Below are 17,129 nucleotides of genomic sequence, written 5' to 3'. Positions count from 1 at the left end.
TAGCTGTGTGTGTTGAGGCTAACACTAGTCGTGATCTGTTAGCTGTGTGTGTTGAGGCTAACACTAGTCGTGATCTGTTAGCTGTGTGTGTTGCGGCTAACACTAGTCGTGATCTGTTAGCTGTGTGTGTTGCTGCTAACACTAGTCGTGATCTGTTAGCTGTGTGTGTTGAGGCTAACACTAGTCGTGATCTGTTAGCTGTGTGTGTTGAGGCTAACACTAGTCGTGATCTGTTAGCTGTGTGTGTTACTGCTAACACTAGTCGTGATCTGTTAGCTGTGTGTGTTGCTGCTAACACTAGTCGTGATCTGTTAGCTGTGTGTGTTGCTGCTAACACTAGTCGTGATCTGTTAGCTGTGTGTGTTGAGGCTAACACTAGTCGTGATCTGTTAGCTGTGTGTGTTGAGGCTAACACTAGTCGTGATCTGTTAGCTGTGTGTGTTGCGGCTTACACTAGTCGTGATCTGTTAGCTGTGTGTGTTGCTGCTAACACTAGTCGTGATCTGTTAGCTGTGTGTGTTGCTGCTAACACTAGTCGTGATCTGTTAGCTGTGTGTGTTGAGGCTAACGCTAGTCGTGATCTGTTAGCTGTGTGTGTTGCTGCTAACACTAGTCGTGATCTGTTATCTGTGTGTGTTGAGGCTAACGCTAGTCGTGATCTGTTAGCTGTGTGTGTTGCGGCTAACACTAGTCGTGATCTGTTAGCTGTGTGTGTTGCGGCTAACACTAGTCGTGATCTGTTAGCTGTGTGTGTTGAGGCTAACACTAGTCGTGATCTGTTAGCTGTGTGTGTTGAGGCTAACACTAGTCATGATCTGTTATCTGTGTGTGTTGCGGCTAACACTAGTCGTGATCTGTTAGCTGTGTGTGTTGCGGCTAACGCTAGTCGTGATCTGTTAGCTGTGTGTGTTGCTGCTAACACTAGTCGTGATCTGTTAGCTGTGTGTGTTGCTGCTAACGCTAGTCGTGATCTGTTAGCTGTGTGTGTTGCGGCTAACACTAGTCGTGATCTGTTAGCTGTGTGTGTTGCGGCTAACACTAGTCGTGATCTGTTAGCTGTGTGTGTTGAGGCTAACACTAGTCATGATCTGTTATCTGTGTGTGTTGCGGCTAACACTAGTCGTGATCTGTTAGCTGTGTGTGTTGCGGCTAACGCTAGTCGTGATCTGTTAGCTGTGTGTGTTGCTGCTAACACTAGTCGTGATCTGTTAGCTGTGTGTGTTGCTGCTAACGCTAGTCGTGATCTGTTAGCTGTGTGTGTTGAGGCTAACGCTAGTCTTGATCTGTTAGCTGTGTGTGTTGCTGCTAACACTAGTCGTGATCTGTTATCTGTGTGTGTTGCGGCTAACACTAGTCGTGATCTGTTAGCTGTGTGTGTTGCTGCTAACACTAGTCGTGATCTGTTAGCTGTGTGTGTTGCTGCTAACACTAGTCGTGATCTGTTATCTGTGTGTGTTGAGGCTAACACTAGTCGTGATCTGTTATCTGTGTGTGTTGAGGCTAACACTAGTCGTGATCTGTTATCTGTGTGTGTTGCTGCTAACACTAGTCGTGATCTGTTAGCTGTGTGTGTTGAGGCTAACGCTAGTCGTGATCTGTTAGCTGTGTGTGTTGCTGCTAACTCTAGTCGTGATCTGTTAGCTGTGTGTGTTGCTGCTAACACTAGTCGTGATCTGTTAGCTGTGTGTGTTGCTGCTAACACTAGTCGTGATCTGTTAGCTGTGTGTGTTGCGGCTAACACTAGTCGTGATCTGTTAGCTGTGTGTGTTGCTGCTAACACTAGTCGTGATCTGTTAGCTGTGTGTGTTGAGGCTAACGCTAGTCGTGATCTGTTAGCTGTGTGTGTTGCTGCTAACACTAGTCGTGATCTGTTAGCTGTGTGTGTTGCGGCTAACACTAGTCGTGATCTGTTAGCTGTGTGTGTTGCTGCTAACACTAGTCGTGATCTGTTAGCTGTGTGTGTTGAGGCTAACGCTAGTCGTGATCTGTTAGCTGTGTGTGTTGCTGCTAACACTAGTCGTGATCTGTTAGCTCTGTGTGTTGCGGCTAACACTAGTCGTGATCTGTTAGCTGTGTGTGTTGAGGCTAACACTAGTCGTGATCTGTTAGCTGTGTGTGTTGCTGCTAACACTAGTCGTGATCTGTTAGCTGTGTGTGTTGCTGCTAACACTAGTCGTGATCTGTTAGCTGTGTGTGTTGAGGCTAACACTAGTCGTGATCTGTTATCTGTGTGTGTTGCGGCTAACGCTAGTCGTGATCTGTTAGCTGTGTGTGTTGCTGCTAACACTAGTCGTGATCTGTTAGCTGTGTGTGTTGCTGCTAACACTAGTCGTGATCTGTTAGCTGTGTGTGTTGAGGCTAACGCTAGTCTTGATCTGTTAGCTGTGTGTGTTGCTGCTAACACTAGTCGTGATCTGTTAGCTGTGTGTGTTGCTGCTAACACTAGTCGTGATCTGTTATCTGTGTGTGTTGAGGCTAACACTAGTCGTGATCTGTTATCTGTGTGTGTTGCGGCTAACACTAGTCGTGATCTGTTATCTGTGTGTGTTGCTGCTAACACTAGTCGTGATCTGTTATCTGTGTGTGTTGAGGCTAACGCTAGTCGTGATCTGTTAGCTGTGTGTGTTGCGGCTAACACTAGTCGTGATCTGTTATCTGTGTGTGTTGCTGCTAACACTAGTCGTGATCTGTTATCTGTGTGTGTTGAGGCTAACACTAGTCGTGATCTGTTAGCTGTGTGTGTTGAGGCTAACGCTAGTCGTGATCTGTTAGCTGTGTGTGTTGAGGCTAACACTAGTCGTGATCTGTTAGCTGTGTGTGTTGCTGCTAACACTAGTCGTGATCTGTTAGCTGTGTGTGTTGAGGCTAACACTAGTCGTGATCTGTTAGCGGTGTGTGTTGAGGCTAACGCTAGTCGTGATCTGTTAGCTGTGTGTGTTGAGGCTAACACTAGTCGTGATCTGTTAGCTGTGTGTGTTGAGGCTAACGCTAGTCGTGATCTGTTAGCTGTGTGTGTTGAGGCTAACACTAGTCGTGATCTGTTAGCTGTGTGTGTTGAGGCTAACGCTAGTCGTGATCTGTTAGCTGTGTGTGTTGCTGCTAACACTAGTCGTGATCTGTTAGCTGTGTGTGTTGCTGCTAACACTAGTCGTGATCTGTTATCTGTGTGTGTTGAGGCTAACACTAGTCGTGATCTGTTAGCTGTGTGTGTTGCTGCTAACACTAGTCGTGATCTGTTAGCTGTGTGTGTTGAGGCTAACACTAGTCGTGATCTGTTAGCTGTGTGTGTTGCTGCTAACACTAGTCGTGATCTGTTAGCTGTGTGTGTTGAGGCTAACACTAGTCGTGATCTGTTAGCTGTGTGTGTTGCTGCTTAAAATTAAAAGCTTAAAATGAATGTTAAAATTAATCTGCAATAACAATGTGGACTTTTATAAAGATCCGTTTGGCCATTAACTTTTAAAGTCATCATTAGTAATATGAGGAGAGACTGCAGGTTAACGAGCTTCTGCATTCCTCTCCGATATGGTATAGGGAATGAAAATAAATGAAATGTGGAGGATTTTAACTGTGACAAGATGATTATTTGACAGAGCAACCATTAAAGAGGCTACTGTATGACGTGATCGTTTGTCCCAAAGCTTGCTACTCTTCTGCTACACACTCAAAAGTATCTACTTTTCTTCACCAAAAGAGAACATCATTTTATGCCTGGTTCAGATTACACGATTTTTTTGTCGGTTACGATAGTCACTGTGTCAGATTACACGATTTTGAATCCTAAAATCTTGTCGTGGGCAAGAAACATGTCAGACTACACGTTGCTTTCTGACCAGTCATCGCGTGCCGTCGCAGACATTCACTCGCACATATACTATGTCATATACACACGCACTCACTCTCACACATACACACACACACACACACACTGGGGTGAGGGACAGTCCCGAAGTTTGAAGCTTTGTCCCGCAAGTCATAAGCAGTGTCCCACATTTTAATTTTGTCTGCATCATTTTATTTAATCGTCCTTTTAAATTACAATTATACAAAAAAAAAGTTAATAAGAAAACACTGAACGTGCGCAGCCGTTATTATTGGTTCTAGCCAGAGCGGGGATTCGGGAAAACAAACACTGAGAAAAAAAAAAAAATCTGCAATAGAAAAATGGATCTATCCGGAGCTCCCGAGAAGAAAAAGCGTCTTTGTTCGTAAGGAATGGGAGAAAAAAATATATACATGGTTAAAACCAGTTACAGGTGACCCTAAAAAAGGAGATTGCTGTGTATAGCAAACTGACATTGAATCAATGTGGAAACGACGTTTCTCGTGACATTGAAACAACATCGTTTTGCTCATCGAATTAACGTTGAATCAACGTCAGACACGCCATTCAACCGCATTTCAATGTTGAATCGATGTTTTATTTTCGGTGTAATAACGTTCTGAAGTTGATTCAACGTTGAAATTTGATTGATGATTGATACTAACCTTTACAACTAAAAATCAACGTTGAATCGACATCGGTCTGCTATCTGGATAGCCACCGAAGTTTCACCATCACGCATGGAAAAGACACAAAAATAGGCTACTGAATCCGGTAAGAACGCATTTAATCTGTAGTCTTTCCTAATGGAATTTGTGTTTATTTGGAAATGTGCTTTTTAGCGATTGGATTATTATTTTCACTTAATTATTTAGATTGAATAGACCCGTGCTGTTAAAATGAGTTTTATATTAGGCTATTAGTGACGTCAGCGCCGTCATAGACTAACATTTTTATAAAGCTAGCAAAGACATCTAACGTTAATATAAAATCAATATTTATTCACCTATAATAATAGTAAGTTATCTCCCTCGTGTCCCGCGAAATCAGGTCTGACCTGCAACAGAGCAATATAGCCAGGTGGTCACCCTAGCACACACACTCACTAGCACACACTCTGTCTCGCTCGCTCACTCACTCACTCTCGTCGTGGAGGACCGAAAAAAAATCAAACATGCTAGTCTTTTTGTCGTGATGTCGTGAAGCATCGCAGACGCGACGTAGGTTGTCGCCCACTATGACACACTATACGAGATGAAACGATCAAATCTTGCGTCCCGACGCCCGTTGTCGTTTACGAATCCCCACGACACCCTGCGTCAAACGAATCGTGCCAAAATCGGGCTAAAATCGTGTAATCTGAACCAGGCATTAGGCGTAGTATGAGTAGGCGAATTGAGACACAACACCGGTTTGAAATCGCTGGTGTTTCTGACATCACAAACTACCTTGTAACCAATCAGATCAACGTGTGAACGCCAACGAGTGGATCTCTGAGCTGAGTGAGTGGAGGCGGGGCTCATAGAAGCTAAATGAGGCACGGGTGTCGAGCTACATTCAAGCTATTTTAAGCCATGAAGAAGGAAAAAACATTTAAATATGTCATTTTGGTGATCAAAATGAGTTTTAAGGGATAACATTTTTGACTACAGGGAAACTTTAAGCATGAATTAATGCATATTACTGCACCCATATTGCAAAGTGTTAGCGGTTTACTCAGATGACCAATCGTTTTCTCTCCTGGCAGGTGGCTTTCTGATTGCACACACGAATAAAGGCTTGTGTCTGAGCGCGCATGTGAGCGCGGTGGTGCTGAGGATGTGTGATGAGAGCGACCCGTCTCAGCAGTGGATCTGGACCGGCGACAGGAGACTCAACCACACGCTGCTGTTCCAGTGCCTGTGGGCCGATCCCAGCGCCGGCGTCCCGCGCCACGCTCGCCTGGTCAAGCTCAGCGACTGCCAAAGCGCACCAGCGTGGACGTGCTACAGCGGCCTAGGGATCTTCGGACTCGCAGAGACGCCGCTGTTCCTGAAGAAGCAGGGTGAGCGGGTGGTGGTGCGCTCCGAGCAGAGGTACTCCAACTGGTCTATGGTGACGGTGGACTCCGAGGGCCGACGGGTGACCGCGTCTCTCTGCCCCAACACAGGTCAGCTGACTCTCCTGCCATCACATCTTCACTTATGTCTATGGAAGCTTGTACCACGGAATTAAAAAAGTAATTGTTACTTTTTTCCTCACAATTGTGACTTAATATCTTGTCATTCTGAGTTTATCTAAACTCGCAATTGCTAGAAATAAAGTCAGAATTGTGAGAAATAAACTCGCAATTCTGAGAGAAAAAGTAGAAAGAAGTAGAATGTTTTTTTAATTTTTTATTCTTTGGCTGAAACAAGCTTTCATCTGTTAACACGTGCCTAGGCAGTTTTGGCATTTAGCATGATCGAACAGTGATCAGGCCTACAGTATAATACAGTACAGTAATCAGTGAGGTTACTAACAGTATCATGATGAATTTATATTATACTAGTAAAATAATATAATGTAATTTTTATCTCACGTTTGCACTATCGAATAGGTTTAGTGTAGGTTGGTAAGTTATTTTCAAAAGCTATGGAGCATTAATCTTTTAGCGCCACTTGTTTCTGAACTGCTGCGATACATACAACAACCCACGTTATAAAAGGTTGCTAGATTCACGTTCTGAACTTTAAAAAAAAAAACTGAACGTGCTTTTAGTGCCACTCACTGGATATTTCATTTTCAAAAGTTGCAAAATGTGCAATAAATGTCATTCCCTTTCAAGGGAACTTGCGCTGCGTCGATTGACGCTGTGGGAATGCTTTGTGTGATGACGTCTTGAAGCACATGTGAAATCAGTCCAACGGTGTGGCGGAACGTCAGAGGCAGGTGACGTCACGAACCAGGAAACTATAAAGCCTGCCCAAAACAAAGCAGTGCTAGCTTCTGTGTGTTCAGTAAGCGCCCACTAAGCCAGTAAGAACAACATCATCCTTGGTGGGAAAAGCTTAATCAGCTGCTGGTCAGGCTGAAGCATGCCTTCACACTATATCACTGCTGCAGGCCTACCAAGCTGTATTGTTAGGAGATATGGATGAGGGCGGGGGTATTGGCCCTGACGTAGTTTGCGAACCAAAGATCTATCTCTCAGGGCCACCAAGGAGACAGCTAAAACCATCGGCCACTCTATGGCAGCCCAGGTGGCCACTGATAGGCTTCTGTGGCTCAATCTAAGTAATATAAGGGTAATATAATATAAGTAATATAATAAAACAAGAACTTCCTCATGGATGTATCCCTGTCAACTTCTGGCCTCTTTGGCGACGCTGTAAATTCAGTTGTCGAGAGGTTCCAGGAGGCAGCCAAACAGGCGGCTGCATTCCAGAAACTCCTCCCACGCCGCACACATGTCTCCGGAGCTGCTGAGCGGGAGCAGCTTCAAACATCTAAATCCAGCTCTTCACACCGTGCCACTCAAAAACAGAGCGTTGCTTCTTGTGCTCCCCCTCAAAAAGATTGAGGACAGGGAAAGTGCAACCACAGCCGTCAAGCCAGGCCAGTCACTCACTGTGAAACAGTTTCAGAGACTGTTGGGTCGGATGGCAGCAGCGTCCAACGTGATACCTTTTGGCCTACTGTACATTAGACCCTTGCAGTGGTGGCTCAGGGCCAAAGAGTTTTCCCAGAGGGACAACCCCTTTCGAATGATCAGGGTCACGTGCCGATGCTTACGTGCCCTGGTTATGGCTCTCATGGCACATCAACCGCTTGGAGATGTTGGCTGTATTTCTTGCCTCAAAGAATTTCCTCAAAGACCTCAGGGTCCATCATTTGCTTGTCCACACAGACAATACATCGTGGTCGCCTATATAAATCATCAGGGGGGTGCACCAAATCCTCCTGTGGTCCCTCAGAGCAGCTTACATCCCTGGGGCCCAGAATATAGGAGCAGACAACCTGTCGAGACAGGGACTGAGGCCCAGGGAATGGAGGCTCCACCCCGAGGTGGTGGAGCAGATATGGAGGGTCTTTGACAGGCACAAGTAGATCTGTTTGCATCTCGAGAGACGCTTCACTGTCCACTCTGGTTCTCCCTCACGCATCCAGCTCCTCTGGAACTGGATGCTATGGTACAAACGTGGCCGAGGCTACGTTTGAACGCTTTTCCCCCAATCACTCTGCTCCCGGGAGTTCTGGAGAGAGTTCGCATGGATCAAGTTCGCCTACTTCTAATAGCCCCGCGGTGGCCGGGCCGAGTATGGATTCCTGATTTAGTATCTCTCCTTGACAGGCCTCCGCTCAGAGTGGGCTTGGCCTCTGAGGGGGCCCAGCTCATAGGTACTGGTCTCTCAACCAAGGTTGTTGAGACCATTCTACACTCCAAAGCTCCCTCAATGTGGAAACTTTATGCCCTGAAGTGGAAAGTTTTCACTTCATGGTGTAGTGACCGTCAGTTGTAGTGCTGGAGTTCCTGCAGGAGCGGTACACTGCAGGTCTATCCCTGTCCACTTTAAAGGTCTATGTGGTGGCCATAGGTGCTTACCACATTCCTTTGGGTGGAATGTCTTTGGGTAAAGACCCTTTGGTATCTTGTTTCCTCCGTGGTACTCTGAGGCTGAGGCCTGCAGTTCGTACCAGGGTGCCGACATGGGATCTGGCCATTGTCCTTTAAGGCCTTTCCCTGGCTCCCTTTGAGCTCATTGAGCAGTTTCCAGACAAGTTTCTGACCTTGAAGGCTTTGTTCCTCCTCGCTATCACTTCTCTCAAATAATAGGTGATTTGCAAGTACTGTCGGTCTCACCCTCGTGCTTGGAATTTGCACCTGGTATGGTCAAAGCGTTTCTTCACACTAGACTAGGCTATATATATTGTGCTGCAGGCCTTCTGACCTCCTCCTTTTCAAAATTCGGACCAGGAAAAGAATAACCTGCTGTGCCCAGTCAGGGCGCTAGATGCTTACGCCCACAGAGTTGCCCTGTGGCTTAATCTGAACAGTTGTTTGTGTGTTTCGCTCCCCCTAACAAAGGGTCCCCAGCATCAAAGCAGAGAATGAGTAAGTGGGTGGTCGAGGCTATCTCACTTGGTTATGAGTCGGTCGGACAGCCTCCATCTATGGAGGAGTCCCCACTCTACTAGGAGTATGGTGGCCTCCAAGGCCATTATATCACAAGTTGCTCTCGTGTCATAGGTTCTCTTAGTGCTGCTCTTCTCGATTTCACACAGGACAGACACTTCTCGCTATGGTGGCGTTGGTATAGACATTCCCACAGCGTCAATCAACACAGTGTGAGTTCCCTTGAAAGGGAACGCCTCGATTACGACTGTAACCTCGGTTCCCTGAGACGCTGCGTCACCTTGCGATATCTCTTACGACTTAAGTCAGCGAATTACTTCAGACTTTTATGAAGCTAGCGCTGTTTTTTTTGGGCAGGCTTTATAGTTTCCTAATTCCTGCCTCTGACATTCTGCCACACCATTGGACTGATTTCACATGTGCTTTAAGACGTCATCACGCAAAGCATTCCACAGCGTCAATCGATGCAGCGTCTCTTTTCCTCTTCAGGGAACCGAGGTTATAGTCGTAACGAGGCGTTTTTCTCCATGATTCTGACTTGCTGGATTTTATGGAAGCTTGTTTCCAGCACAGAATAAAACATAAAAAAAAGAATTGAGACTTTTTATTCCACAATTGCGAGTTTACATCTCGCAATTCTTACTTTATTTCTCAGAATTGTGACTTTATATCTTGCAATTCTGACTTTATAACACTCAAATGTGACTTTATATCATGCAAGTCTTACTATATAACACACAATTGTGACTTTATATCATACAATTCTGACTTTATGACACACAATTGTGACTTTATATCATGCAATTCTGACTTTATATATCCCAATTATGTGTTATAAAGTCATAATTGTGAGGTATAAACTCGCAATTCTGAGGACAAAAGTCAGAATTGTGAGATAAAAAGTCACAATTACATTTTGTAGTTTTGATTCTAAAGCAGAAACAAGTTTACATTGTTTTTGCACCATTATAGACAACTGAATTAAGGAATTATCATTTGGTGCCCATCAACTTCATTATGTTTTATGTTAAAACACATGCTGCATAATGCTAACATCAATCTCTTTCCATCAGGCCCATCCACAGTTTCAACAGTGACATCCACAGGGGAAATCACCACTCGGACAGTCCCTCTCATGACCCAGCACACCGTCAGAAGCAGAACGAAACGGACCGCCACCACTGGTCTAGTTGATCTGACAGCATTCACAGCCGAAACAGATCTTAAGGAGAACTACACTCAAACGCTGGAGACAAAATCACCCTACGATGGCACCGATGTGTCCTCCACCGCTTTGATGGTGACCAGAACCCTTCATGTACCTCAGAATATAACCCAGAACAGGCTTCATGTGAGCTCAGATGTATCAGAGCAGACCCATAACCCTCCGATTACTCAGGAAGGGTTCACGCTCTCCACAACGGATGCTGAGCCTTCAGTTTCCTCCGATGCAAGCACTGAAGCTCAGACCGCTCTAGATTCTCACACTGGACCGTCGGACGGTAACAGCATCCGCAATGAAGCAGATCATGCATCGACTGAGAGCTCAACCAGTTGTTTACCAGTGTCAAACACAGATGGCACATGGCCAAATGTCACAACCAGACGCTCAAAGATCATCAAAGACATTCAGACCATGTTGCCATTCAAAACCAGAACGACCCGAGCAATTACTGAAGTTCTTACCAGTACAGATACTAGATCTGCTCCAAATTCAGCAACCAGTTCTGCTAGAGCTAGAGCGAGTGCCATGACCTCCCAGACGGCCCCGTACACATCTACACCTGCCTTGGACACAGACACATTCACATCAGCGACTGCAACTACTACTACGGCTGTAGAAATGAGCACATTTCCCACGGTCATCATCAGCACAGCTGCTCCCAGCACCACAGCATCACCTCCTCCAGCATCTACAGTCACTCCTCCAGCGTCTACAGTCACTCCTCCAGCGTCTACAGTCACTCCTCCAGCGTCTACAGTCACTCCTCCAGCGTCTACAGTCACTCCTCCAGCGTCTACAGTCACTCCTACATCATCTAAAGTCACTCCTACTGCTACGGTCACTCCTACAGCGTCAACAGTCACTCCTACAGCATCTAAAGTCACTACTCCAGCATCTAAAGTCACTACTCCAGCGTCTAAAGTCACTACTACAGCATCTAAAGTCACTACTCCAGCGTCTAAAGTCACTACTACAGCATCTAAAGTCACTACTCCAGCGTCTACAGTCACTCCTACAGCGTCTAAAGTCACTACTCCAGCGTCTACAGTCACTACTACAGCGTCTAAAGTCACTACTCCAGAGTCTAAAGTCACTACTCCAGCGTCTAAAGTCACTCCTACAGCGTCTACAGTCACTACTACAGCGTCTAAAGTCACTACTACAGCGTCTACAGTCACTCCTCCAGCATCTACAGTCACTCCTACTGCATCTACAGTCACTCTTACTGCATCTACAGTCACTCCTACTACGTCTACAGTCACTCTTACTGCATCTACAGTCACTCCTACTACGTCTACAGTCACTCCTACAGCGGCCTCAACATCAACGGTGAGCAGTGACTCACTCATCTTCCTATAGTCCTGTTTTGTGTTTGCAAACAGCGCGATGACGTTTTTGTGGGCGGAGCCTACCTGGTTGCAGTTGCAGAAAATGACAGTTCTGCAGTAGCAGTCTGTGGAAGCCACGGAATAAAAAAAATAAAAAAAAGTTATATCTTAAGCATCAAATCTTGAGCCACTGAAGACTGGAGTAATGATGCTGAAAATTCAGCTTTGATCACAGGAATATATTACACTTTACTATATATTCACATAGGAAACTATGGAAGCTTGTTTCTGCCACAGAATAAAACATTAAAAAGATAATTGCGACTTTTTATCTCAGAATTGCGGATATAAAAGCAGAATTGCGAGAAATAAACTTGTAATTCTGACTTTTTTTCTTGCAATTGTGACTTTATATCATGCAATTCTGAGATAAAAAGTCAGAATTATGAGATAAAAAGTCAGAATTGTGAGATAAAAAGTCAGAATTGTGAGATAAAAAGTCCCAATTACCTTTTTTATTTTTTATTCTGTGGCGGAAACAAGCTTCCATAGAAAACAGCTGTTTTACATTGTCATACTATTTAACAATATTACTTTTTTTTTGTATTTTTAATCAAGTAAATGCAGCCTTGGTGAGCAGAAGAGACTTATTTAAAAAACATTAAAAATCTTACTGATCCCAAACTTTTGAACAGCAGTGTAGCTTCAATAGAAACCCTTTCGAGGTGTCGACGTAGTTAGGATCACTTCAGGGAGCCCTATAATTTTCGAGTGTATACAGAATGAGCCAATGCACATTGGTGTACAAGATTTGCATCTCGTGTCCCGCCCCGCAGCGTGGGTATAAATATGGAAGCGGATGCACGCACCTTTATATTTCGCTTCAGAGCCTAGCTTCCTGTTCTCTCCAGAGTGCTATATTAGACTTCAGTCGAGCTTCATTGGAAGATCTCTCTTCTGTGTTGGTGTATGGCACGATCAGCGGTGACCGCGAGCTGTGTAAGCTCAACAACTGCCACCACATGTCATCCCCAGGTGGTCCATGTGATGTGGAGGCGCTTAGATAGGGACCGCACAGATAGATCTGTTTGCCGCCGCGGACACGTCGCACTACCAGTTGTTTTATTCCCTGACCGAGGGGATCCTCAGCATGGATGTACTAGCACACAGCTGGCCCCTGGGTCTACACAAGTATGTGTTTACCCCAGTGAGCCTTCTCACACAGACACTGTGCAAAGTCAGGTGCAAAAGTCACCCCTCTTCGTTGAGTGGTGTTCTTCCCACCAGGAGAACCCTAGAACTTGCTCGATCAGGGCAGTGCTTTCCTTCCTGCAAGCTGCGTTGAAGCGAAGGCTGTCTCCCTCCACCCTTAAAGTGTACGTTGCTGCTATCGTCGCACATCACGATGCAGTTGAGGGTAAGTCACTGGGGAAGCACGACCTGAGGGGGGTGAGGAGACTGAATCCTCCTCGCCCTCTCTCGATACCCTCTTGGTACCTGTCTCTGGTGCTTACCGCACTCCAGAGAGCGCCCTTTGAGCTTTTGCAATCAGTAGGGTTACAAATTCTGTCTTGGCAAACAGTTCTCCTGGTTGCATTGGCCTCCATCAAGAGGGTAGGGGACCTGCATGCATTTTCGGTCGACGAATCGTGCTTAGAATTCGGCCCGGCCAACTCTCACATTATCCTGAGACCCCGGCCTGGATATGTTCCCAAGGTTCCTACCACTCCCTTCCAGGACCAGGTGGTGAACCTGCGAGTGCTGCCTTCGGAGGAGGCAGACCCAGCCCTTGCTTTTCTCTGTCCCATTTGCGCCTTGCGCATATACGCGGACAGAACTCAAAGCTTCAGGACCTCAGACCAGCTCTTCCTCTGTTACAGAGACCAGCAGAAGGGAAAGGCTGTCTCTAAGCAGAGGATGGCCCACTGTATAGTGGATGCCATCGCCTTTGCGTACCAGACCCAAGGCGTGCCTTACCCAATCGGGTTGAGAGCCCACTCTTGCCTCTTCCTGGGCGCTGGCACACGGCGCCTCGCTGACAGACATCTGTAGAGCTGCGGGCTGGGCAGCCCCCAACGCGTTCGCTGGATTATACAGCCTACGTGTAGAGCCGGTCTCTTCCTGTGTGCTAGCCTCAAGTAGCCAATAACACCGCAGTACCCGCTCTAGGGTCCCGTATGTTGTGATCCATGCGGCGATCCCATATGTGTATTCTACCACGGTACGGCTCCCTGCAGTGAGCCCGTGTCTTTCCCTTCGCAGAGTCCGCTCTGCCGTCACTGTCCGGTGTTGTCTCCCCCTACTCTGGCTGGAGCCACCCCAGTGACATTCCATATGTTGTACTGCCCTGATCGGCGTGTGTAACTCCCACATGTTACCTCCCTACGGGCAGGAGGTGGCTTCCGCAGCGTTCCTCTCCCCCGGAAAGGGCACGCTTTCCCAGTGATCCAAGTTATCCCTCTTGTTATCCAAGAGTTGTACTGTATGGGTTATACGGAAAAGCAGTATGAACTCTCTCTAGGTATGTCTTCCGCCCCATATAATTGGGGGTCTGAGAGACTTACGTAGTTCGCTGGAGGTGGCAGCAGCCGTGGCGTTTTCCATAGGGATCCCAATTACGTAACGTTGAACGTGACCGACTGAAAGGGATCGTCTCGGTTACGTATGTAACCCTCGGTCCCTGAAGGAGGGAACGGAGATGTTACGTCCTGTCGCCATGATTGCTTTACCCTCGCTGCTCGGCCGAACACCCTCGGGTCCTCAGTGTAAAACAAAGGTGCGTGCATCCGTTCCGTATTTATACCCGCACTGTGGGGCGGGGAGTGAGAGACAAATCTCGCATGCAAATGTTCATTGGCTCGTTCTGTATACACTTGAAGATGATAGGGCTCCCTGAAGTGATCCCAATTACGTTGGCACGTCGATGTAACGTCTCCGTTCCCTCCTTCAGGACGTGGGTTACATACGTAACCGAAACTGCAGGAAAATCAGTGCTGCCGTTCACATCAATCAACACAATTACATTACATTCAAGGTTTACACTTCATCCATTCATGCGCTCCCTGGGAATCGAACCCATGGCATTTAGCACAGCACTCTTCTGTTTGAGCTCCAGCAATATTATCAAGATCATCATAGTACTAGTAAATAAGTACTAGTAAATATCAGTTTCATTTTAACGTTCTGCTGTATGTTTGTTGTTTGCAGCTTGAAACGGCGGAGGCCGTCAGGTGTCTGGTGAACGTGACCGCAGCAAGTATTCATATGGATTATTGTATAATCAATTTCACAACACCTGGAAAATCCTGCAGCTTCATCATGACGGATGCTTCTCACTTCACAAGCTGTTCTGAAGACATGGAGCGACCCCACCGTTACACATGCCGGATAGTGGGTCTGACTCCCGGTGAGACCTATGTGTTTGAGATCATCTCCCAGACGGACGGCGCTCGCTTGAACATCACAGTTCACACCGGTAAGAGCCTCACATTCCTTCAGACCTGTAGCGAATCAGAAGGTGCCTGTGAACAGAAGTGTCTGGAAGTGTCTATTCAGTGATTGTGTTTCTTGTTGACATTGATCTGCTGGAACACATTGTTCTGACAGATGTGATGAAGCTCCTGCATTCACACAGTGTGAGCGTCTGTAGACGTGCGGTCTGTAAGTGTTTGGCACTGGCCCAGAACAGTGTGTTCTCTCTCTCTGACTCCAGTTTCCTCACTCAAGAAATGTTCAGCTGCAAAGACGATAACAGAAAGAAACCGCTTTCTCTCCTGTGAGTTTTTGTCTGAACAGATATTATTATGCGTGAACTTTCCGTTAACGGTACGAGCAGCGGTCATTAAGAAGAGAAGCGTGGTGTGGGTAAAAGTTGCTCAAAACGTAATTAGTTACTAATGTTTTCTAGATTGTAACTCCTCTAGATAGTTTCAACATTCCTCATTTCTTCATTCTCAATTTATAATAATTGTATCCTATAAACAAGAATAGAAATCCAATTGTCCTCATAGTATATAAATTATACTGTAGAATATTATAGTATAAGTAAATTATAACAGGTACATTAACATTTTCAGGATTTTCAACCAGATTTGGGCATTTCTTATAATTGTCTGTCAGTGTATCACATTGAGTAGACGATAGTTTTGTCTATTCCTCTATATAGCCGGTTAACGTTTTTTTTTTATTGCCTTTTACATATTTTAGTAATCATAAATCATAAATTTAGTATCATTCAAAAGATTAAACTCAAAATTCAATTGAAATTGTAGCCTATTTTAAAACATTTTAGCAGCTTTCACCTTTATCTATATGACTTAGATTTTCTAGCAACTTTAGTTCAAATAATTTTGTAAAATATAAATTTTGTATAAAATAAAAAGTTCAGCACATTTGCTTAACAGTGAACCTAGACGTCTATAACCGGTGTACCCTTAAATGTTCCACAGCCTTCATGAACTACTAGCGTTTCACTGCAGATCTGTTCTCAGAAGGCCTGGGGACAGTGCACTGTTTACTGGAGGGGTTTCTTTCATATACGGCCCACTTAGATGGAGATCAGGGCCCGTATTTACCAAGCCTATGAGAATTACTCACAAGAACACTGCTAAGAATTGAAAAGAGTAAAAGTAAGCTTTAAAGTAAGTTATCAAACATCTCAGTCGTAATTTCAGTGAAGTGTAGGACTAAATCTTAAGTGTCAGTCTTAGAGATGATTCACAACACTTTGCAAATGTGATTTTGGATGACAACCAATCACTGAATTATTTCCTTATTTAAGAATATTCTCAGATAAATTCACATTGTATGGTGAAATTCCTAAAAGGAGTTTACACACATTTGACAATAAATAATTTTCAAGAGATACATTATGATATACCAAACCAATCTCATGAAATGCAGTTTTCTCGTGAAAATGAGTTTTTCCATTTATATGATATGTACTGTAAACCCCTTGGGTAGGATTATTGGTGTGGGGTACGTGGGTATTACACGCCATAAAGTGCGTATTACATTTCTGCGTATAAATTGCACAATATAGAAACGATACCGTTTGACCGTTTACTCATCGTCAAACATTCATAACATTCTTCCTCTCAGTGTCCTCAGTGCATCACAAGCCCCTACTGGCAACTCCTAACCCTGAGAGACCTCTCGAGCCTCAAATAACTGCCAGAGCAAGAGTGATTCTTAGCATTAAGACATTTGATAACTTGCTTTTATACTTAAGTTTGAAAGTAGCAGTACATTTCATGAATTCTCAGCACTTAAGACTAAAATGGCACTTTGAGAAGCTTGATAAATTCGGGCCCTGGAGCCAGTTGCATAAACAGCCATTGACTTCTAGTTGGCTTCACTGATGTAGTATGAGCACTAGCAGTTAGTTAGTGTAATCTTACTTCTCGGTATCAAATTACGCCAATCTACGTTTTTGTGGAACTGACTTAACTAAAAAGTTAGGAACAATAAAAAAAAAATGGTTGACTAACTTGTAAGACTAGTCTTAACGGTTTTTGCAACCGGCCCCTGGACTTTATTTAGGACCCTTCATTTCTGTCTTTTCGTCTGATTCCTCTCTGGATCTGCTTGACGTGTGGATGTCGGAACTGAGGCCGAACAACTCGACCTTTAAACTCGACCTTTAAACTCGACCTTTAA

At 45.1% G+C, this 17,129-nt stretch overlaps 1 protein-coding gene across 1 annotated transcript in view; it reads left to right on the top strand.

Annotated features, from left to right (window-relative positions):
• Positions 1-17,129, top strand: part of ptprbl (protein tyrosine phosphatase receptor type B, like) — a 68,531-nt gene that overhangs the window by 8,686 nt on the left and 42,716 nt on the right. The window contains exons 2-4 of the mRNA XM_079603993.1: positions 5,571-5,972; positions 9,992-11,472; positions 14,679-14,946. Coding sequence (XP_079460119.1) covers positions 5,571-5,972; positions 9,992-11,472; positions 14,679-14,946 — 2,151 coding nt within the window. The remainder of the gene's footprint in view (positions 1-5,570; positions 5,973-9,991; positions 11,473-14,678; positions 14,947-17,129) is intronic.

Source organism: Phoxinus phoxinus, assembly GCF_949152265.1.
Source record: "Phoxinus phoxinus genome assembly, chromosome: 25".
NCBI lineage: Eukaryota > Metazoa > Chordata > Actinopteri > Cypriniformes > Leuciscidae > Phoxinus > Phoxinus phoxinus.
This window is presented reverse-complemented; position numbering and strand designations above follow the sequence as displayed.